This window comes from Engystomops pustulosus, chromosome 4 (genome assembly GCF_040894005.1).
Source record: "Engystomops pustulosus chromosome 4, aEngPut4.maternal, whole genome shotgun sequence".
NCBI lineage: Eukaryota > Metazoa > Chordata > Amphibia > Anura > Leptodactylidae > Engystomops > Engystomops pustulosus.
In genome coordinates, this window is record NC_092414.1 from 92,523,936 (window position 1) to 92,541,250 (window position 17,315).

The window sequence follows — 17,315 nt, forward strand, 5'->3', positions numbered from 1 at the left end:
ATAATGATGTGCTTCCTGGTGCTGGCGGCCACACTCCCAGCAGCCTGTGTGTGCATGTGTGTGAGTTTAGGAGAGATACAGCAGCTCCAGGCAGCCATGTTACAGCAGAACATGTCAGATTCATGTGTAGCTGATGTCTGTGTCTCTCACCTGTATATTAGGAGGATGCAGCATGTCAGCAGATGCAGCACACACACTAGCAATGCTTTACAATACATTACACACAGACATGAGCAGGGGGTTGAGAGGGGAGGGGTAACAGGGGTGACATCACTGCCTCTGACCATGTGACCAGCCTCATTTACATGATAAAAAATAGATGATTTTACAATGAATAATGTATGAAATAACTAGATAAAGGCTGGGATGGGATCCTTGTGAGCTGCTCCAACAGGTAGTAGTGACAGGACAAGTGACACAGACCTGATGACAGGTGTCCTTTAACTTGTGCAAAATAGTAAAAAGTTGCCACAGAACCCTAAATGTTTGCCCAGATTCTGGATACATGTCATTTCCATTAAGGATATTTCTTTTGCTGGCAAGGATTGGTATATTATGTAAAACTTTCCACCACTTAATTTTACTAGGCAAAAATGCTCTATATTTCATGTGGATATTTATTATTACGAAAGTAGGAAAAATAGTTAAATGTGCAAATCAATAAGTATTATTATTAGTATTATCAAACGCTTGTACTGATGTATAGAGTAAGGCTGTATGATTTGCTGTTAGTCTTTGCATAATGGAATTGAAATCATTCTTAGAGTATAGTGAACAAGGGTCAAATATTTAGTAAATAGAGGTCAAAATGTGTGCCTGATTTAGCTCCTGACTTGAGGTTAAGGGAGTTAGAACGTCATCTATATTGGCTTATTATGCTCCGAGGAGAGAATATAAAAATAGATAAACCACCTTATATAAACTGACAGATTGGAACTGCAACTATTGGTATTGTGTATAACCTCCAGCATTGAACTCATAGTTTGCCATAATTAATAATATACAGGCAGTCCCCGGGTTACATACAAGATAGGGTCTGGAGGTTTGTTCTTAAGTTGAATTTGTATGTAAGTCGAAACTGTATATTTTATAATGGAAGTTCTAGACAATTTTTTTTCTTTTGCCCCAGTGACATTTGGAGTTTCAAAATTTTTGGTGTAATTGGACCAAGAATTATCAATAAAGCTTCATTACAGGCATCTTACAGCTGATCATTGCAGCCTGGGACTATAGTAAAGCATCCAGAGAGCTTCACCAGAGGTCACAGTGGGCAGAGGGGTCCGTCTGTAACTATGGGTTGTCTGTAAGTCGGGTGTCCTTAAGTAGGGGACCGCCTGTATAGATAGATAGATAGATAGATAGATAGATAGATAGATAGATAGATAGATATACACACTTTTTTAATAAACTGATGGCAAGTCAGATAAATGTCATCCATAAATTAATTATTAATTATGTTGACTGTTGTATACATTGCAGTATGTTTTCTCAACATGTTACTCAACAGAGTTCTCTATTTATAGGATTATTTAATAACCCACAAATATGGCAATGCTGCAAGGAAAGATCTTTGGAACACACTCTCAAAGGTGAGTTACAGACATACACAGAAGCATTCATACACAAGCTGTATGGTATGCTGCATAAAGAAGAATAAGCACTCTGTTAACCATGTATGCCACAATTTCCACTGCAAATCCACTGCAAATCTGAAAATGACATCTGATACAATTTATTACCTGTGTTATAAGATACAACTGGGGTGTTTCCAAATAGCTCTCGCCATCTACTCTGTAATAGACTAATTTGTTGCAAAGGCATAGTATATTTTTGTCCACGAGTACTATATATGCCTCAAAAAGTTAAATTGATTATTTTTGGCGCACAGGAATAATAAATCTGGTGGAAGTTCCGGATTGTCAATGTGAAAGTCAGAATTGGGTTGGTAAGCCACATTTAATTGCCCCCAATACATAAAACAATTATAGACTGTAAATGCAGGCAGACATTGGTTTTTGCTCATAAAAACAACTAATTTAACTCATCTTTAAGGTATTGAAAAATGAAGGCAAATATGTCAACATTCAAGAAGTGATGGATCAGTGGACACTACAAATGGGATATCCAGTTATAACTATCATAAGAAATGAGACTGTGGATGATGGCATAACAGTTACTCAGGAACACTTCTTATATAATATAGATGCAAATATCCGAGACCTCGAGCAAAGGAATAATAGGTACGGGCACTGTTATTTTCTTGGAAATGTTCAATATTGATTGTTTATAAAATATGTGCATCACAGATGGTATTTTGTAAAATATAATTGGTTCCAATTGCATGTATAGTGATGTTTCATGTTTTATTTCCTTCCTTTTTTCAGTTAAAGCACTATATCTAAAAAAATGCCACACCTAAATAATTCTCAAAGCTTTCTTTTCTTATGCATAGAGAGGCAGAATCTGGACTGATGAAATGGCCATTACATCTTGACTACATCTATTGCATTCTTAATTATGTGAAGTGACCCTGGCACCATAGGAACTTTTCCACTCTTTTCAAACTTTTTAGGAAAGTGATTAGAGATGAGCGAGCACTAAAATGCTCGGGTGCTCGTTATTCGAGACGAACTTTTCCAGATGCTCGAGTGCTCGTCTCGAATAACGAGCCCCATTGAAGTCAATGGGAGACCCGAGCATTTTTTTAATAAAACTGAACAGTAAAAGAACAGTGCAAAAAAAAAATTCCAGATGTTTGCAGATGTTTTACTTGTAAGAACACATTGAAATAACACTATTCTTCACTTTGCGGGTGTTCGCGCGTGTCTCCCGCTAAGTTAGGAGATGTGCACGAACATCTGGAATGTGAAGAATAGTGTTCTTTCAATATGTTCTGCACTTAAATGCTCCTGTGTTCACTGTTTTTAATGTTTTAATTCTATTCTTCACATTGCAGGTGTGCGCGCGTGTCTCCCGATAGGTTCGGAGATACGCGCGCACAGCTGCAAAGTGAAGAATAGAATTAAAACATTAAAAACAGTGAATACAGGGCCATTTAAGTGCAGAAAACATTGAAAGAACAATATTCTTCACATTCCAGATGTTCCGAACATCTCCTAAATTAGCGGGAGACACGCGCGAACACCTGGAAAGTGAAGAATAGTGTTATTTCAATGTGTTCTTACAAGTAAAACATCTGCAAACATGTGTAATATTTTTTTTTTACAATAAAAATACTTTTATTCAATTTATTTTATTAATTTACTGCTCGATCTCGAGCCGGCGAGATACTCGTCCGAGTAACGAGCCGGTCCGAGTATGCTAATACTCGACCGAGCAGTATACTCGGACGAGTATACTCGCTCATCTCTAAATGTGATCATTGCAAAAAAAAATTATATATTTATATATACATACGGTATATATTACAAAAAATATCCCCATACTTTTACTCTGGATGTGACTAGTATTGCACTTCAGCTCAATTGATGTGAATGAAGTTGAGATTCATTATCATATAAAACCTTAGGGAAAATATTGATACTGTTTAGTGGAAAACTGAACTCTATAAAGTTTAACCGGTTAAGGTTCAGCTCAAACCGTGGGGCCAGCAATGACAAAGCTTCAATGACAAAGAAAATCAGCATCAAAAAGATCATAAAGCCACAAATAAATCTTTGCCTTTCCAGCACTAACTAACACATCTGGCGACCCTCACAATCCATTGGGATCCAGCTTCTTTGAGTCCAGGTAGAGAGAAGCGTCCTGATTGCTCTTTACCATTCTTTAAGGGATCACACATCTGGTGCATCATTAGACCCATCTGAATGTGGCCTGGAGTGGTGATCACATTTCTGTCTCCATTCCAGCAACTAGAATCCTGTGCCAGGTTTTCCAAGAGACAAACATTTGGAAAACAGCTTTTAGTGTGATCAAATGCACATGCTTGTGATTGTAATAGGAAGAATGTTGCATTTCCTCTCCTATCCAATAACAACCTTGTCACAATAAAAACAATATTTAAAATCATACCAAGTTTTTACAGATTCTATAGCCAGAGGTCAAATACAATTTCACACTATAAACTGTGTAAGTATTGAGTAACATTTGCTTTATAGTTGAACAGGTCCCTTTTTTTTAAATAACCATAATTTTAAAAAAAACTATATTTTTGTTTCTTTTTATTTGAAACATTTTTATATATTTTCACTTCCTCTTGCTTTAAGATATTGAAAGTCAGAACAGGTCATCCTATGCTTTCATCAGGAACTTAAAAGCATCAGAAGTTAGAGAATTCATAAGGAAATGATTGAAATTCATTTGCAGACACAAGAAACTAGACGTGATAGATCATGACAATCATTATAGTGATTTAAGGCAAAGAGATGACAGAGAGTTGCAGGTAACCTAATTATTTTAATAACAAGAAATGTATATGTTCCAGACACATGGTGACTTGTCATGTCTTGAGTCATTAGTCACATTTCACAGGATATTGTTAGTTAAGACAGTTTATTAGAATTTTAACAGTAAGATAATAACATATTACATAATATTCTTTACTTTACTCAGAGGAAGGTGTTAACACCCTGTGTAAAATAAACTTGTTGAAGCTTGATAAAAAAAAAAGATCTTAGGACAAGGAGAATAACACACCATAGTTTTTTGCTAGGCCACTAATTGGATCTTTACCAGGATAAGTACAAGACCATAATAGGGTCACCTATATTGTATTTATCTTGGTAAAGTTTGTGTAAAACCTCTGGGACTGGAAGGCCATGTGACCTGCAGCAGCAGGACTTAGGACTTTCTGTGAGTGACGTCCCATGTATTGCAGCCTTCCAGCAGATGGTTGGCATGTAGGGCATGCAGACATTATTTCATCACAAACACCATCAAAGAAGTAATAATGGCTGCACAAGCTCCTTAAATATAACTGATGGCAAGTGATAGATCTAAATGCACTTTAAACATGTGCTAGGCATTCAAAACATATAAGTAGCTACTTTCTGGAAATTAACTGTAATCCATGTTTTATTGTGTATTTTCATTTACTTTTTAATGTAAATATATGTTTCCAGACCTATGACGAGCAGTAGAACCTATGTCTAAATAGTAATAATAATTCTTTATTTAACAGATAATATAAACTTTATTGTATCTAAAGCTTTATTTTTATTCATTTGAAATGCATGATCTACACAATTTGTATAACAAGTGCAGGAGGTAAAGAAGAACATTATGTCACATACTTTGCCAATGAGTTATGATTCCCTGAATTGTTGCATATTTATCATAGCCATCATTAATTGACACTTCTGCTACTTATGAAAGGTGACAAATTACATCACCTGGAAAACTTTAATTTCTTAGTAATAACCCCAAGAGGCAATAGTTTTAGATCAGCTTAAAGGTCAAGAACTTCAAGCAAAAGTTGCTATTACTCACCTTTTTAGCAAGTCTAATACAATTTATGTTAATTGATAAAGGTCTAAATGACTGGAATCACTGTCAGTGTGATGCATTTATTAAAATACTGGCATGTCATTCAAATGTTGAATACTTCAGCAATACTACTCTTTTTTACAAAGAATCTAAGGCATAATATTGTAACTTAAAAACAACATAAGTGTAATGAATTGATACAGAAGATTGTACTAATAATTAACTTTTATTTATTTGTAAACTTTGCAAATCAGACACTAAGTAGGGAGTATATATTAACTATTATTAATTATATTTTATGGAGAGGAAGCCATGTCATCTGTCTCTATTTAAGTTACTTAATGCCATGTATATTGTAATAATTCAATGACACATTAAAATATTATATACTAGTACAGTGATGACGAACCTTTTAGAGACCGAGTGCCCAAGCTAAAACCAAAATCCACTTATTTACCGTGAAGTGCCAACATGGCATTTTAACCTGTAACTTACTGCTACCTGGTCTTCAACATCTATCAATCGTATTGGCCTGAGGCCACCAATACAGTTAAAGGAAGGAGGGCAAATTCAGACTCTCATTGTAGCTTCTCTCCAGGGTCTCTGTAGAGAAAGAATAGTGGGTCCAGCAGGATGAGCATCAAAGATAATGCAGGTCTGTCCACACCTTCTCTTTTTTGCCACAGTTTTAAACAGCCAATGAAGTGTCGCTTTAAAATAGCGCTGAGAGCAGCATCTCTTAAGTTTCCTGGGACTGCAGGAAGATTTGGTGGATTTGTTCCTGTCTGGTGAACTCTGTCCTGGGGTGATGACCCGAGTGCCCACAGAAATGGCTCTGAATGCCACCTCTGGCACCTCTGCCATAGGCTCGCCACCACTGTACTAGTAAATAAAAACCTCTTCCTGCCAATAATCATATTTGTGAATAATAGAGTAAAAATCTGTAGAACATAAGTTACAGTTGGTAGCATGAAATACTTAGCATGAATAAGCTGCTGAATATTTACATTTGTTTCTTTGTTTTATAGTTACCTTTGGCAAATTCCATTAACCATTGCAATAGGAAATAGCAGCCACATCTCCCCTCAAACAATTTTATGGGTGTCTAACAAATCAGGTAAGGTTATGCCTTAGTACCCACTGTTGCTTCCCGCTACTTCTGCTTTCCACCTCTTTAAAAAGTCTCCACTACGGTCTAATGTTGAATGGTCCCAGTAATTATCATGTGAAATTTAGGAGATAATGGGCCACATGTATCATAGTTTGGTCTCTCTGAGGTGAATTTTAGAGACTTTTGGCGGCTAGTTTTTGTATGATCCTGTCTTTTTACTTGTGATGCAAGTTCAGTTTTTCCTATCCTTGAGGCGCAAATTTTGGCTTCTTTTTGAGACTTTTTGTTGCAAATGTCTCAAATACACATGGACATAAGCCACATGAGGGGGTTATATACAGGAGTGGAGACTACTGTTAATTTGGGATTTAACATGTTTCATTTTTAATGCATTTTGAAACTAATTACAAAAGATGAGAAGCAGTGATTTGCCTTAATTCATTACTTTTAACATTTGAATTTACAAAACGCATAGTAAATCCAATGTTAAGACATGCGTTAACGTGGCGTTTATATTGCGTTTTGTTAACACAAATGTTAACAGTAATGAAATAAGGCAAATCACCTCTCCTCAGCTGTTTAGTTTCAAAATGCATTAAAAACGCAATTAAACCTCTACGGGTGACCTCACCCTTAGAAGTAACCAATTAAAAATTTTTTTAAAAAATGCAAAACTTAAAGAATTTTGACAAAAGAGGTTAATGTGCAAAATGTTAAACATTTAAAGCATGAGAAATAATTCCAATTTATATGTTAAAATCAGGTCCATGAAAAAAAAACTTCCTTTGCACCTGCCTGAAAAGTGATACATAAGTGAAAAGTCACATGGAACATCTGTGAAACTAAGATACATAAGACACACTGCACAAGGTGCAGACCAAGGCGTACAAAAGTCGCATACAAAAGTCGCAATTTGACTATCAGAAATAATGATACATGTCCCCAAATGTCTCCCACAATTGCAGTCAGGAGGCTTCTCCTCTGTCCTCCCAACTAGTGGGAGGAATGCAGGCAAGCAGCATTAAAGGGGTATTCTCATCTGGGCACTTACATTCAGTTTCATTAATCTGCCATATATAAACATTTCTTCAATTGGATGTTATTAAAAAAAATGTTCCTGTGTGAAGATAATTTCTCATAAATATAACCATGTTGTCCCTTAGAAACGAGATAGCTTCCTCGGATACGGCCACGTCTGATAGATTGAGTGCACAAAGAAACAAAAGGTTATTGTATATAAAATGTCCGGGAGTTACTGCATGTCCTACAGCCGCCCTGTGGTAATGATCGCTGAATCCTGGTGGTTTGGCAGGACCTTATAGCGCAAGTCTGGCCAACGCTGCCAGAGTATGACGTGGTCGTATCCGAGGAAGCTATCTCGTTTCTTAGGGACAGAATAACTACATTTATGAAAAATTATCTTCACACAGGAACATTTTTTTTAATAACATCCAATTGAAGAAATGTTTACATAAGGCAAATGAATTTAATTAAATGTAAATGCCCAGATGGGAATACCCCTTTAAAGTAGTAATCCTCCATCACCATTTTTTTTAAATACCGGTCACAGGAGGTATACAAATAATCAAGAACAATAACTTACCTTCATCCTTACCTAACCACTGGTACTTAATAAAGGCTACAGTCACAGATTACTGTGTAAAACACAAAATGCAAACACGTAGCAAGCTGTACTCGTCGGACAGTCCGGATCGGGAATTGTGCTGGGAGTGGGTAAGTTAATGCGCCCGATGTATCTTATCTACCCAGTATTTCTCGTCACTTAGAAGTTTTAAGAGACATTTTCTTAACCCCTTAACAACTAGGCCATTTTTGGTTTTTGGCATTTTCATTCTTCACTCCTCACCTTCAAAATCCACAACATCTTTATTATTCCATGTAAGGAGCTTTATAAAGGCTTGTTTACTGTGTAACATATTGCACTTCATAGTGACAGTATTTAATATTCCATGCCTTATACTGGGAAGCGGGAAAAAAATTTCAAATGTAGTGAAATTGGTGAAAAAAATGCATTTGCGTAGTTTTCTTGTGGGCTTGGATTTTACGGTTTTCACTGAGCACATCCAAATGACATGTCTACTTTATTCTTTGGGTCAGTATGATCTAGGGATACCAAATGTATATAGGTTTCATAATGTTCTCATACATTTACAAAAATTCAAATCTCCTGTATATATATATATATATAAAAAAAAATCTTCATTTTGTCATCTTCTGGGGCTAATTACTTTTTCATACTTCGTTTTACGGAGCTGTTTGTGTTGTAATTTTTTCAGACTTTTGGTGATGATTTTAATGCCACCATTTTGATCATTGCTAGCACCTGGTGTTACCAGTAAGTGTTTGCTGCAATTAAAAAAAAGACTGCCGTGGCCACACATGGGCATGAATAGGACTTGTTTCATTATTTGCAGCATGAGCAGATTGCTCATAAACGTGTCTGTGTAAACCACGGCCATTTGTATTAGCTCGTTGAAACAACAGTTAGAACATGACCAAAACCAATATTACTAACATTTCTATATTTTCTGTGTACTATGTTAATATCAAGCATGAATATGTCGTGGTCTCCAGCCAACAAAACAACATGCAAAAATTACCCCAATAATTTAAAATAGCTTAGGCCACATATCCTTTCTTTGTTACATTCTCTTCTATCTGTATAGTCAGTATTGTTGCAGTACTGATCTTTATTTTGACAGCTTATAACTGGAGATGGTCATATGTTATGATTTACAGAATATGAATAATTTCAACTTAAAATCTGCATGTTTTTATGTACAAGCGAGCTGCTTACTGACTCAAAAATCTATTTCAGTAGCATGCGACAGATAAGTAACATGTTACTTATCCTTAAAGGAGTGCTAGCAGAAAATGTTTCAGAGCTTATGGTGTGCATCGGTTGGATATAAAACTCAATAAGCAATTGCAAAGGACATATTTACAATAATAGGTAGATCTGTAAAAATATAATTGTTTTAATTTGAATTGTATTTAATTATGGTGTGGGCTAAAATGTTAGTGGTTATTTGACTACACCTGTTAAATGTTCTACACAATATCATATACGTCTTGACAAATATATAAAATGTTCTACAAAATTTAATCTCTAGAAAGAAACATACCATTTTTCATTATTTTGATGAGAGAAACATACCATTTTTCATTATTTTGATGACGGGATTATCCTTTGACCTTTTGATCCTAGCAATCATTTTGTTGAAGTTGGTTATCACATAAAATACTTGGCAAGGAAGGGAATAGTGAAGATTTGATCAATACAAAATACAACAGATTATCCCTAGAGTAAAGTGGACAAATTCTGTAGCTTCCTTTTGCCATGACATATACAGTAATAAAAGGTTCTTACTCAAAGGGCCTAGAGGCACATAATGGGGGTCATTTATCTTTATTTTTTCTTCCTTTTTTTCTGCGCATTTCACTTTTTGAGTCATTTTGGGGACTTTTTGAAATGTGCATCCGGACTTTTGTTTATTGTCAGTAAGACACATTTATCTTCTAATCCTGATGTGCTAAATGTCGCAAATGACATTTATCTTTTCAAATTGCCTAAAATTTGTGACATTTTGGTGCAAAAACTCCAGATGAAGCAATACTTAAGGAAAACTTAGAAAATGTAAAGAAGTGACTTGAGACATTTGTGCCACATTTTTGAGACATTTGTATTAAATGTCATAAAAGGAGATCTGGAAAAAAGCCCTTTAACACAAGGAAAAAGTGAGATCGATAGATTACCAAAGAAGCGGACGGGAAAAAGGTGCAAAAACAATCCAAAACAAACAAAGATAAGATAAATGACCCCCACTATGTTCCTTTTAAAAGCCATGGAAAAGTGCAGAAACAGACTGTACATGAATAATAAACCATTTCCCTAATATATTCCCATTGCTACCTTTTTTATTACTGCATGACAGAACGTTATACTTATTTTTATTATCGAAGGTTATACAAGGGATTTTGTCTTTTTTGGCATTAAAATATTGAGGTTGCTATTGAAGTGTCTGTCATAAATCTCTATGTCAGTGCTAACATTCTCATGTCAGGAACATCAAAAAGTATAGCAATGTGTTTTTTCAGACAGATATCAAATTTCATATTCAATTTTTCCTACAAACTCTGTGGGAACTTCTACTGTTTTATAATATTTTAGCTTAGGGTAAAACATGTTCTTATGTGCATTAAATCTAAGATTGCCTAAATATTTTTTATAGTTAAATCTGATGTTCTCTGTTTTATCAACTACCATATGAGGGGTATTCATGTATAGGGAAAACCATGATGACATTAGGGAAAGTGAGTTATAGAAATGGTCACAGGTCAAAGCTATATAGTCCATTACCATTTCTATAGATATCTTATCTAGCAGCTCTGTAGTGAAACAAATAATAAAGACTGAAAGGGGAATTATATGACGGAACTGATAAACTGTTAAATTCATACACTCACCGGCCACTTTATTAGGTACACCATGCTAGTAATGGGTTGGACCCCCTTTTGAACTGCCTCAATTCTTCGTGGCATAGGTTCAACAAGGTGCTGGAAGCATTCCTCAGAGATTTTGGTCCATATTGACATGATGGCATCACACAGTTGCCGCAGATTTGTCGGCTGCACATCCATGATGCAAATCTCCCGTTCCACCACATCCCAAAGATGCTCTATTGGATTGAGATCTGGTGACTGTGGAGGCCATTTGAGTACAGTGAACTCATTGTCATGTTCAAGAAACCAGTCTGAGATGATTCCAGCTTTATGACATGGCGCATTATCCTGCTGAAAGTAGCCATCAGATGTTGGGTACATTGTGGTCATAAAGGGATGGACATGGTCAGCAACAATACTCAGGTAGGCTGTGGCATTGCAACGATGCTCAATTGGTACCAAGGGGCCCAAAGAGTGCCAAGAAAATATTCCCCACACCATGACACCACCACCACCAGCCTGAACCGTTGATACAAGGCAGGATGGATCCATGCTTTCATGTTGTTGACGCCAAATTCTGACCCTACCATCCGAATGTTGCAGCAGAAATCGAGACTCATCAGACCAGGCAACATTTTTACAATCTTCTACTGTCCAATTTCGATGAGCCTGTGCAAATTGTAGCCTCAGTTTCCTGTTCTTAGCTGAAAGGAGTGGCACCCGGTGTGGTCTTCTGCTGCTGTAGCCCATCTGCCTCAAAGTTTGACGTACTGTGCGTTCAGAGATGCTCTTCTGCCTACCTTGGTTGTAACGGGTGACGATTTGAGTCACTGTTGCCTTTCTATCAGCTCGAACCAGTCTGCCCATTCTCCTTGACCTCTGGCATCAACAAGGCATTTCCGCCCACAGAACTGCCGCTCACTGGATGTTTTTTCTTTTTCGGACCATTCTCTGTAAACCCTAGAGATGGTTGTGCGTGAACATCCCAGTAGATCAGCAGTTTCTGAAATACTCAGACCAGCCTTTCTGGCACCAACAACCATGCCACGTTCAAAGGCACTCAAATCACCTTTATTCCCCATACTGATGCTCGGTTTGAACTGCAGGAGATTGTCTTGACCATGTCTACATGCCTAAATGCACTGAGTTGCCGCCATGTGATTGGCTGATTAGAAATTAAGTGTTAACGAGCAGTTGGACAGGTGTACCTAATAAAGTGGCCGGTGAGTGTACATGCATTATAATGTACAGATGTATTTTCCATGTCTGTATTCTTGGCTGTCTATGTCCACAAATGTGTGTCCTGAGATAAGTAGCTTTTTAAAACATGATTCTCCCATATTCTATTAAAAAGTAATGTATGGCTATTGGTTTTTCTTGAAGTTGCTAGTTAAAGATGTTATTGAAGTGAATTCTTGAAAAAATTTAAATCCTTTGTGGTAATTTAAAGCTTTTTTTTAGGTTATAACTGTTGATGACATATCCCTATCTTGAATCCTTAATATCAGTGTGGGATATGTACAGTGAAGTAGCAAGGTTGATAAGCTTGGCACTCTGGTATAGAATTTAACTGTTGCAATCACGCTCGAACTTCATCTCCATTAAAGCAGAAGGAGAAGAAGAAGACAAGTAGGAGTAGAATTAGTAGACTCGAACACATAAGGGGTGATTGCCCCAAAAGTCTACAATTTATTTCTAATCCAACGGATAGGAAATATTATGAGTTTCTGTGAATGCTGATTCATAGGTCTGCTAATAATTTAAACATCAGTTACAAGAGCGTAGCCTGGAGCAAGAGGTCACCTAGCTGCCTGCTTCTACCTTATTTGTAACATATAAGTTTCCAGACCCTTCAGTTGATCAGCACAATTAGTACATTTTGGTGACACCTTGCTCAGTTCTGCTCCACAACAAGAAAGATTTATGTATTTTGCAAATATACCATATTTCTAAACTTCCAGTCCTAATTACTATATAAGTCCTTAAATATCCTATGAAATTGTTTAAAGTTTTTTTTACTGTAGCTCACCTTGATTTTTTATTTTTAGATGAGTTTCTCTCTGTCATTGACAGCTACTTTACAGGGAAAATAGTTTCCATAGCAAGATTATGTGGGAGGCTGTTTATGTCATGCTCAGAAACACATAGGCTGACAAAAGGCTGCAACTATATATTAGAAAAGTAATAAGTTACAGCAGTAGAAAACCAATGTTTTTAATTCTGCGGAAAACTGTTATATTACTTGCACTTTAGAACTTTTGATGGATTGATGACAATGCAAATGACATACATACATTAGTTTCTATCAAATAGACTTTGAAATAAAAATGTGCATGCCTTATTGGTACTTTGTTATAGAGCTGCTTCTTGTTAGAATCATAACATATCATTCCTGCTTTATACATAATGATCAGTTACTATACATAATCATATTTTAAGGAAAGCTCATAGAAAGAGAGTAGTGGACAAAATTTGATACACTGCCAATTCTTCAAGTTTTCCCACCTAGAAATAATGCGGAGGTCTCTAAATTTTTATTAAAGGTACACTTCAACTATGAGAGACAGAATCTAAAAAAAATCCAGAAAGTCACAATTTATGATTTTTAAATAATTAATTTGCATTTTATTACATGAAATAAGTGTTTGATCCAATTGAAAGACAGAACTTAATATTTGTAACAGAAACCTTTTTTTGTAATTATAGAGGTCGACAGTTCCTGTATTTTTAGACCAAGATTTTGGCCCATCACATCTATACAGATCTTTTCAAATTTGTCCCTGCCACAAGGAAATGTTGATTTTAGGCTTCCTTCAATTATTTCACATGGGTTAAAACAATTAATATGGACCTGCGATTTAGAAACTTTCGAATTTTTTTGGAAAATACATTCATTTAGGCCAAAACTGACAGTTTCAGAATAAATTAAATGATGAAACGCACTGCAACATTTGATGCCCAATTCCTCCCGAGTGTAGCGATACCCCATATGTGGTGGTAAACTGCTGTATGGGTGCACGGCCGGGCATAGAATGAATGGAGGCGCCCTTCACAGCAGATTTGTATTGTCACATTTTACAACGTATAAATTTGCATTTTTTTGGTAATGCGAATATATGAGGGCTTATTATTTACAGGATGATATACAATGTATATATAATTCATTTTGGGAGTCTAAAGCTTATTCATGAGATTTTATTAACTATTTCAAGGGGGACACAAACAAAATCATCAATTTTTATTTGGGATTTTTAGCTTTTTTTTCCCCCTCTCACCGTAATGTAAAAATAATATTTTATTTTTATTCTCTGCTTCACTACGATTACGGTGATACCTCATTTATATTGTTTTTCTCATCTTTGCTCAATTTTCCTGAACAAAACCAATATTGGAGAAAATCGCATTGTTTTTACTATTGACAACTTTTTAGGGCCATAACTTCTGTATTTTTCTGTTGTCAGATCTGGTTGAGGGCTTATTTTTTGTGGAAAGAGTTGTTCTTTTCAGTCGCATCATGTTAGGGAACAAAACTTTTTTTGATCACTTTTTAGAACATTTTTAGTGTTTAGTGTTTGATGAAAAATTGTATATTACGGGAAGTTTTTCGAGTTTTTTTTTACGTCGTTCACCGAGCGGGTTCAATATTGTTTAAGATTTATTGTACAGATTAATACGGACGTGGTGATACCAAATATGTACGTGTTTTTGTGTTTTATATACTTTATTTGCATTTTATGTGTAACTGGGGAGATTGTGGGACTCTTTTTTTATTTATTTATTTAATTATATTCTAAAATGACTAAATCTTTTTTTTTAACTCTTTTACATTTTCTACTTCTTGCCTTGATCAAGCGATCATCCGATCGCTTGTTCAAGCCCTTACACTGCAATACACTTGTATAGTGTTAGTAACTGAGCATGCTGAGCTCAAACAGCCGGGTCCTGCCAGGAGGAGGAACCCGGCACAGAGAGGAGCCATCAGCCTCGGGTCACTCGTCGGAACCCAGGGCTGAGGCAGGAGGGATCGGATCCCCCGGTAAGCAAACCGGGGGGATCCGATCCACGGGGGACACACTTGCACGCCGCGGTCATGCGTGTAAGGGGTTAAACACCCGGGATCTGAGTTTTTCCGATCCCAGGTGTTAGTGCCGGGTCTGTGCTGTGATATCACAGCCAGACACCGGCACTTGCAGGACCCGATGTCCCGAAATCTTCTTCTGACGCGCCGCCGTAGAAAGGCGTACGCGTCAGAAGAAGTACCCTTAATGACCGCTGTAAAAAGCCGATATGGCGGTCATTAAGGGGTTAAAAGTCAGAAATTTTTGCATTTACATTTTTTTTTAATTTATTGGTTACTTTTAAGGGTGAGGTCAAACATAGCATTTTAATTGCACTTTAATTGCATTTTGAAACCAATTACAACAGCTGAGGAGAGGTGATTTGCTTTATTACATTACTGTTAACATTTGCGTTTATAAAACATGTCATCATATCCCTGAGGTGTGACTACAGTGCTTAAAAATGCAGGACACAGCCTCAAATCCCAAATTAACAGTAGTCTCCACTCCTGTATATAAGCCCCTTACGTGGCCTGTGTCCATGTGAATTTGAGACATTTGCAACAAAAAGTCTAAAAAAGAAGCCAAAATTTGCACCTGCCAGGATAGGAAAAGCTGAACATCTATCACAAGTAAAAAGACATGATCATACATAAGGCGCAAAAAAGCTGCCAAATGTCTCAAAAATTCACCACAGAGAGACAAAACTATGATACATGTCCCCCAATGAGGACAGAGTAGGAGGTGCGTTGTCCGACGAGGTGCGCTGTCTGGCGAGGATTCAGGTCTGCCGTGATTAACTAAGATCGTGCGCCCGAGTTCCTGCATCTGTCGCTTCTGCGCCGAGGTCCACCAGAGTTCACCTTCTTCTTCCTGGTAAGTGCTTGATCTTGCGGCACAATTTCATTTTTAAATTCCGCAGTTTGTCCGAATCCATCGGGTTGTCCGACGGCCACGCCCCCGATTTCTGTTGCATGCAAGCTGGCGCCGATGAGCCACATTCATATCGCGTGCGCCAAAAACCTGGGGCAATTCGGCACAAAATGGAAACAATCGCAAACCAGACGAAAGTGCGGTGTTCAGACCCTTAGTAAATGTGCCCCACTGTTCTCCCTCCTTTTATAGTACTTTTAGAGGAGATGAAGTCTATACTCTCCATATATGCATGACATACTGATACAACCTTTCTCGTTTAGGCCTGGACATATGTAGCCTATGGATGACACAGAATAGTAAACTATAACAATAGCAAACTATAACAAGTCCATCATTTTTGTATGGCACATTTGTCCTTTTACTTCTTTGCACTTGACCTGTTTATACCAACTAAAAGTTTAATGGGTTAACACTGACTTCAGAGGCTGAAAACATTATTCCTCTGTTCATCTATAGGTTTAAATTAAGACATGCTTGGGGTTGCTATTTGATGTACAGTCCCAGCAAAACTAGTTTACCAGTCATAAATAAAACATATCAATACTTCACAAGAAAATCTTTTATATGAAAAGATGAAAGGCAATTTAGTAAAGGAAGTCCAGATTCCTCATAGTTACAAAACACAAACTTCTTAAATCTGTTCATTACTGTTTGTTCCTGCAATAGAAGTGTCTGTTTTATGTGTAAGATATAGTGGGAAATTTAATATGCTTTCTCCAACAGTTTTGTGCTGAAGAAGGCACACAAATCTCCCTTTAACTGCCAGTTTAGGTGTTTTCTGCCATGCACGCCACTTTGGGTTTGTCAAGGTGGGGATCAGGGTGGGTGGTCTTCGGGCAGAGGCGTGAAAAACTATAGGAAAAATGTCTGTCTATAGGAAAAGGTCTTAGGTTTGACTTGGCGAAGATTACACCCAAATCACCTAAGAGGCTGAAGCCTCAAAGTAGATATGTGCAGACTGCCATTTAACCGGTTCGCGACCGCCCGCCGTGTATTCACGGCGGCGGTCGCGTCGCGCTGCATGGAGAGGGCTCATGGCCTGAGCCCTCTCCATAGCCGGTAAGTCTTTGCTGCATATTGCAGCAAAGGCTTACCGGTAACATCCGTGATCGGTGCTAGCACCGATCGCGGGTGTTTTCACAGCGTGGGCTGCCGGCAAAGCTGCCGGCAGCCTCAAACAGATAGCGGCGCATGGGCGCCGCCATCTTACCTTGGATCGCCGCTCCCCGTGACGTCATCGGGGGGCGGCAATCCATCTCCATGGTAGCCTCGGGTCTTCCGAAGACCCGAGGCTATTTCGT

At 37.3% G+C, this 17,315-nt stretch overlaps 1 protein-coding gene across 1 annotated transcript in view; it reads left to right on the top strand.

Moving 5' to 3' along the window:
• TRHDE (thyrotropin releasing hormone degrading enzyme) overlaps positions 1 to 17,315 on the top strand; it is a 452,112-nt gene that overhangs the window by 342,139 nt on the left and 92,658 nt on the right. Inside the window, exons 8-10 of the mRNA XM_072146727.1 lie at positions 1,524 to 1,589; positions 2,053 to 2,240; positions 6,474 to 6,562. Of these exons, the coding sequence (XP_072002828.1) occupies positions 1,524 to 1,589; positions 2,053 to 2,240; positions 6,474 to 6,562 (343 nt within the window). The remainder of the gene's footprint in view (positions 1 to 1,523; positions 1,590 to 2,052; positions 2,241 to 6,473; positions 6,563 to 17,315) is intronic.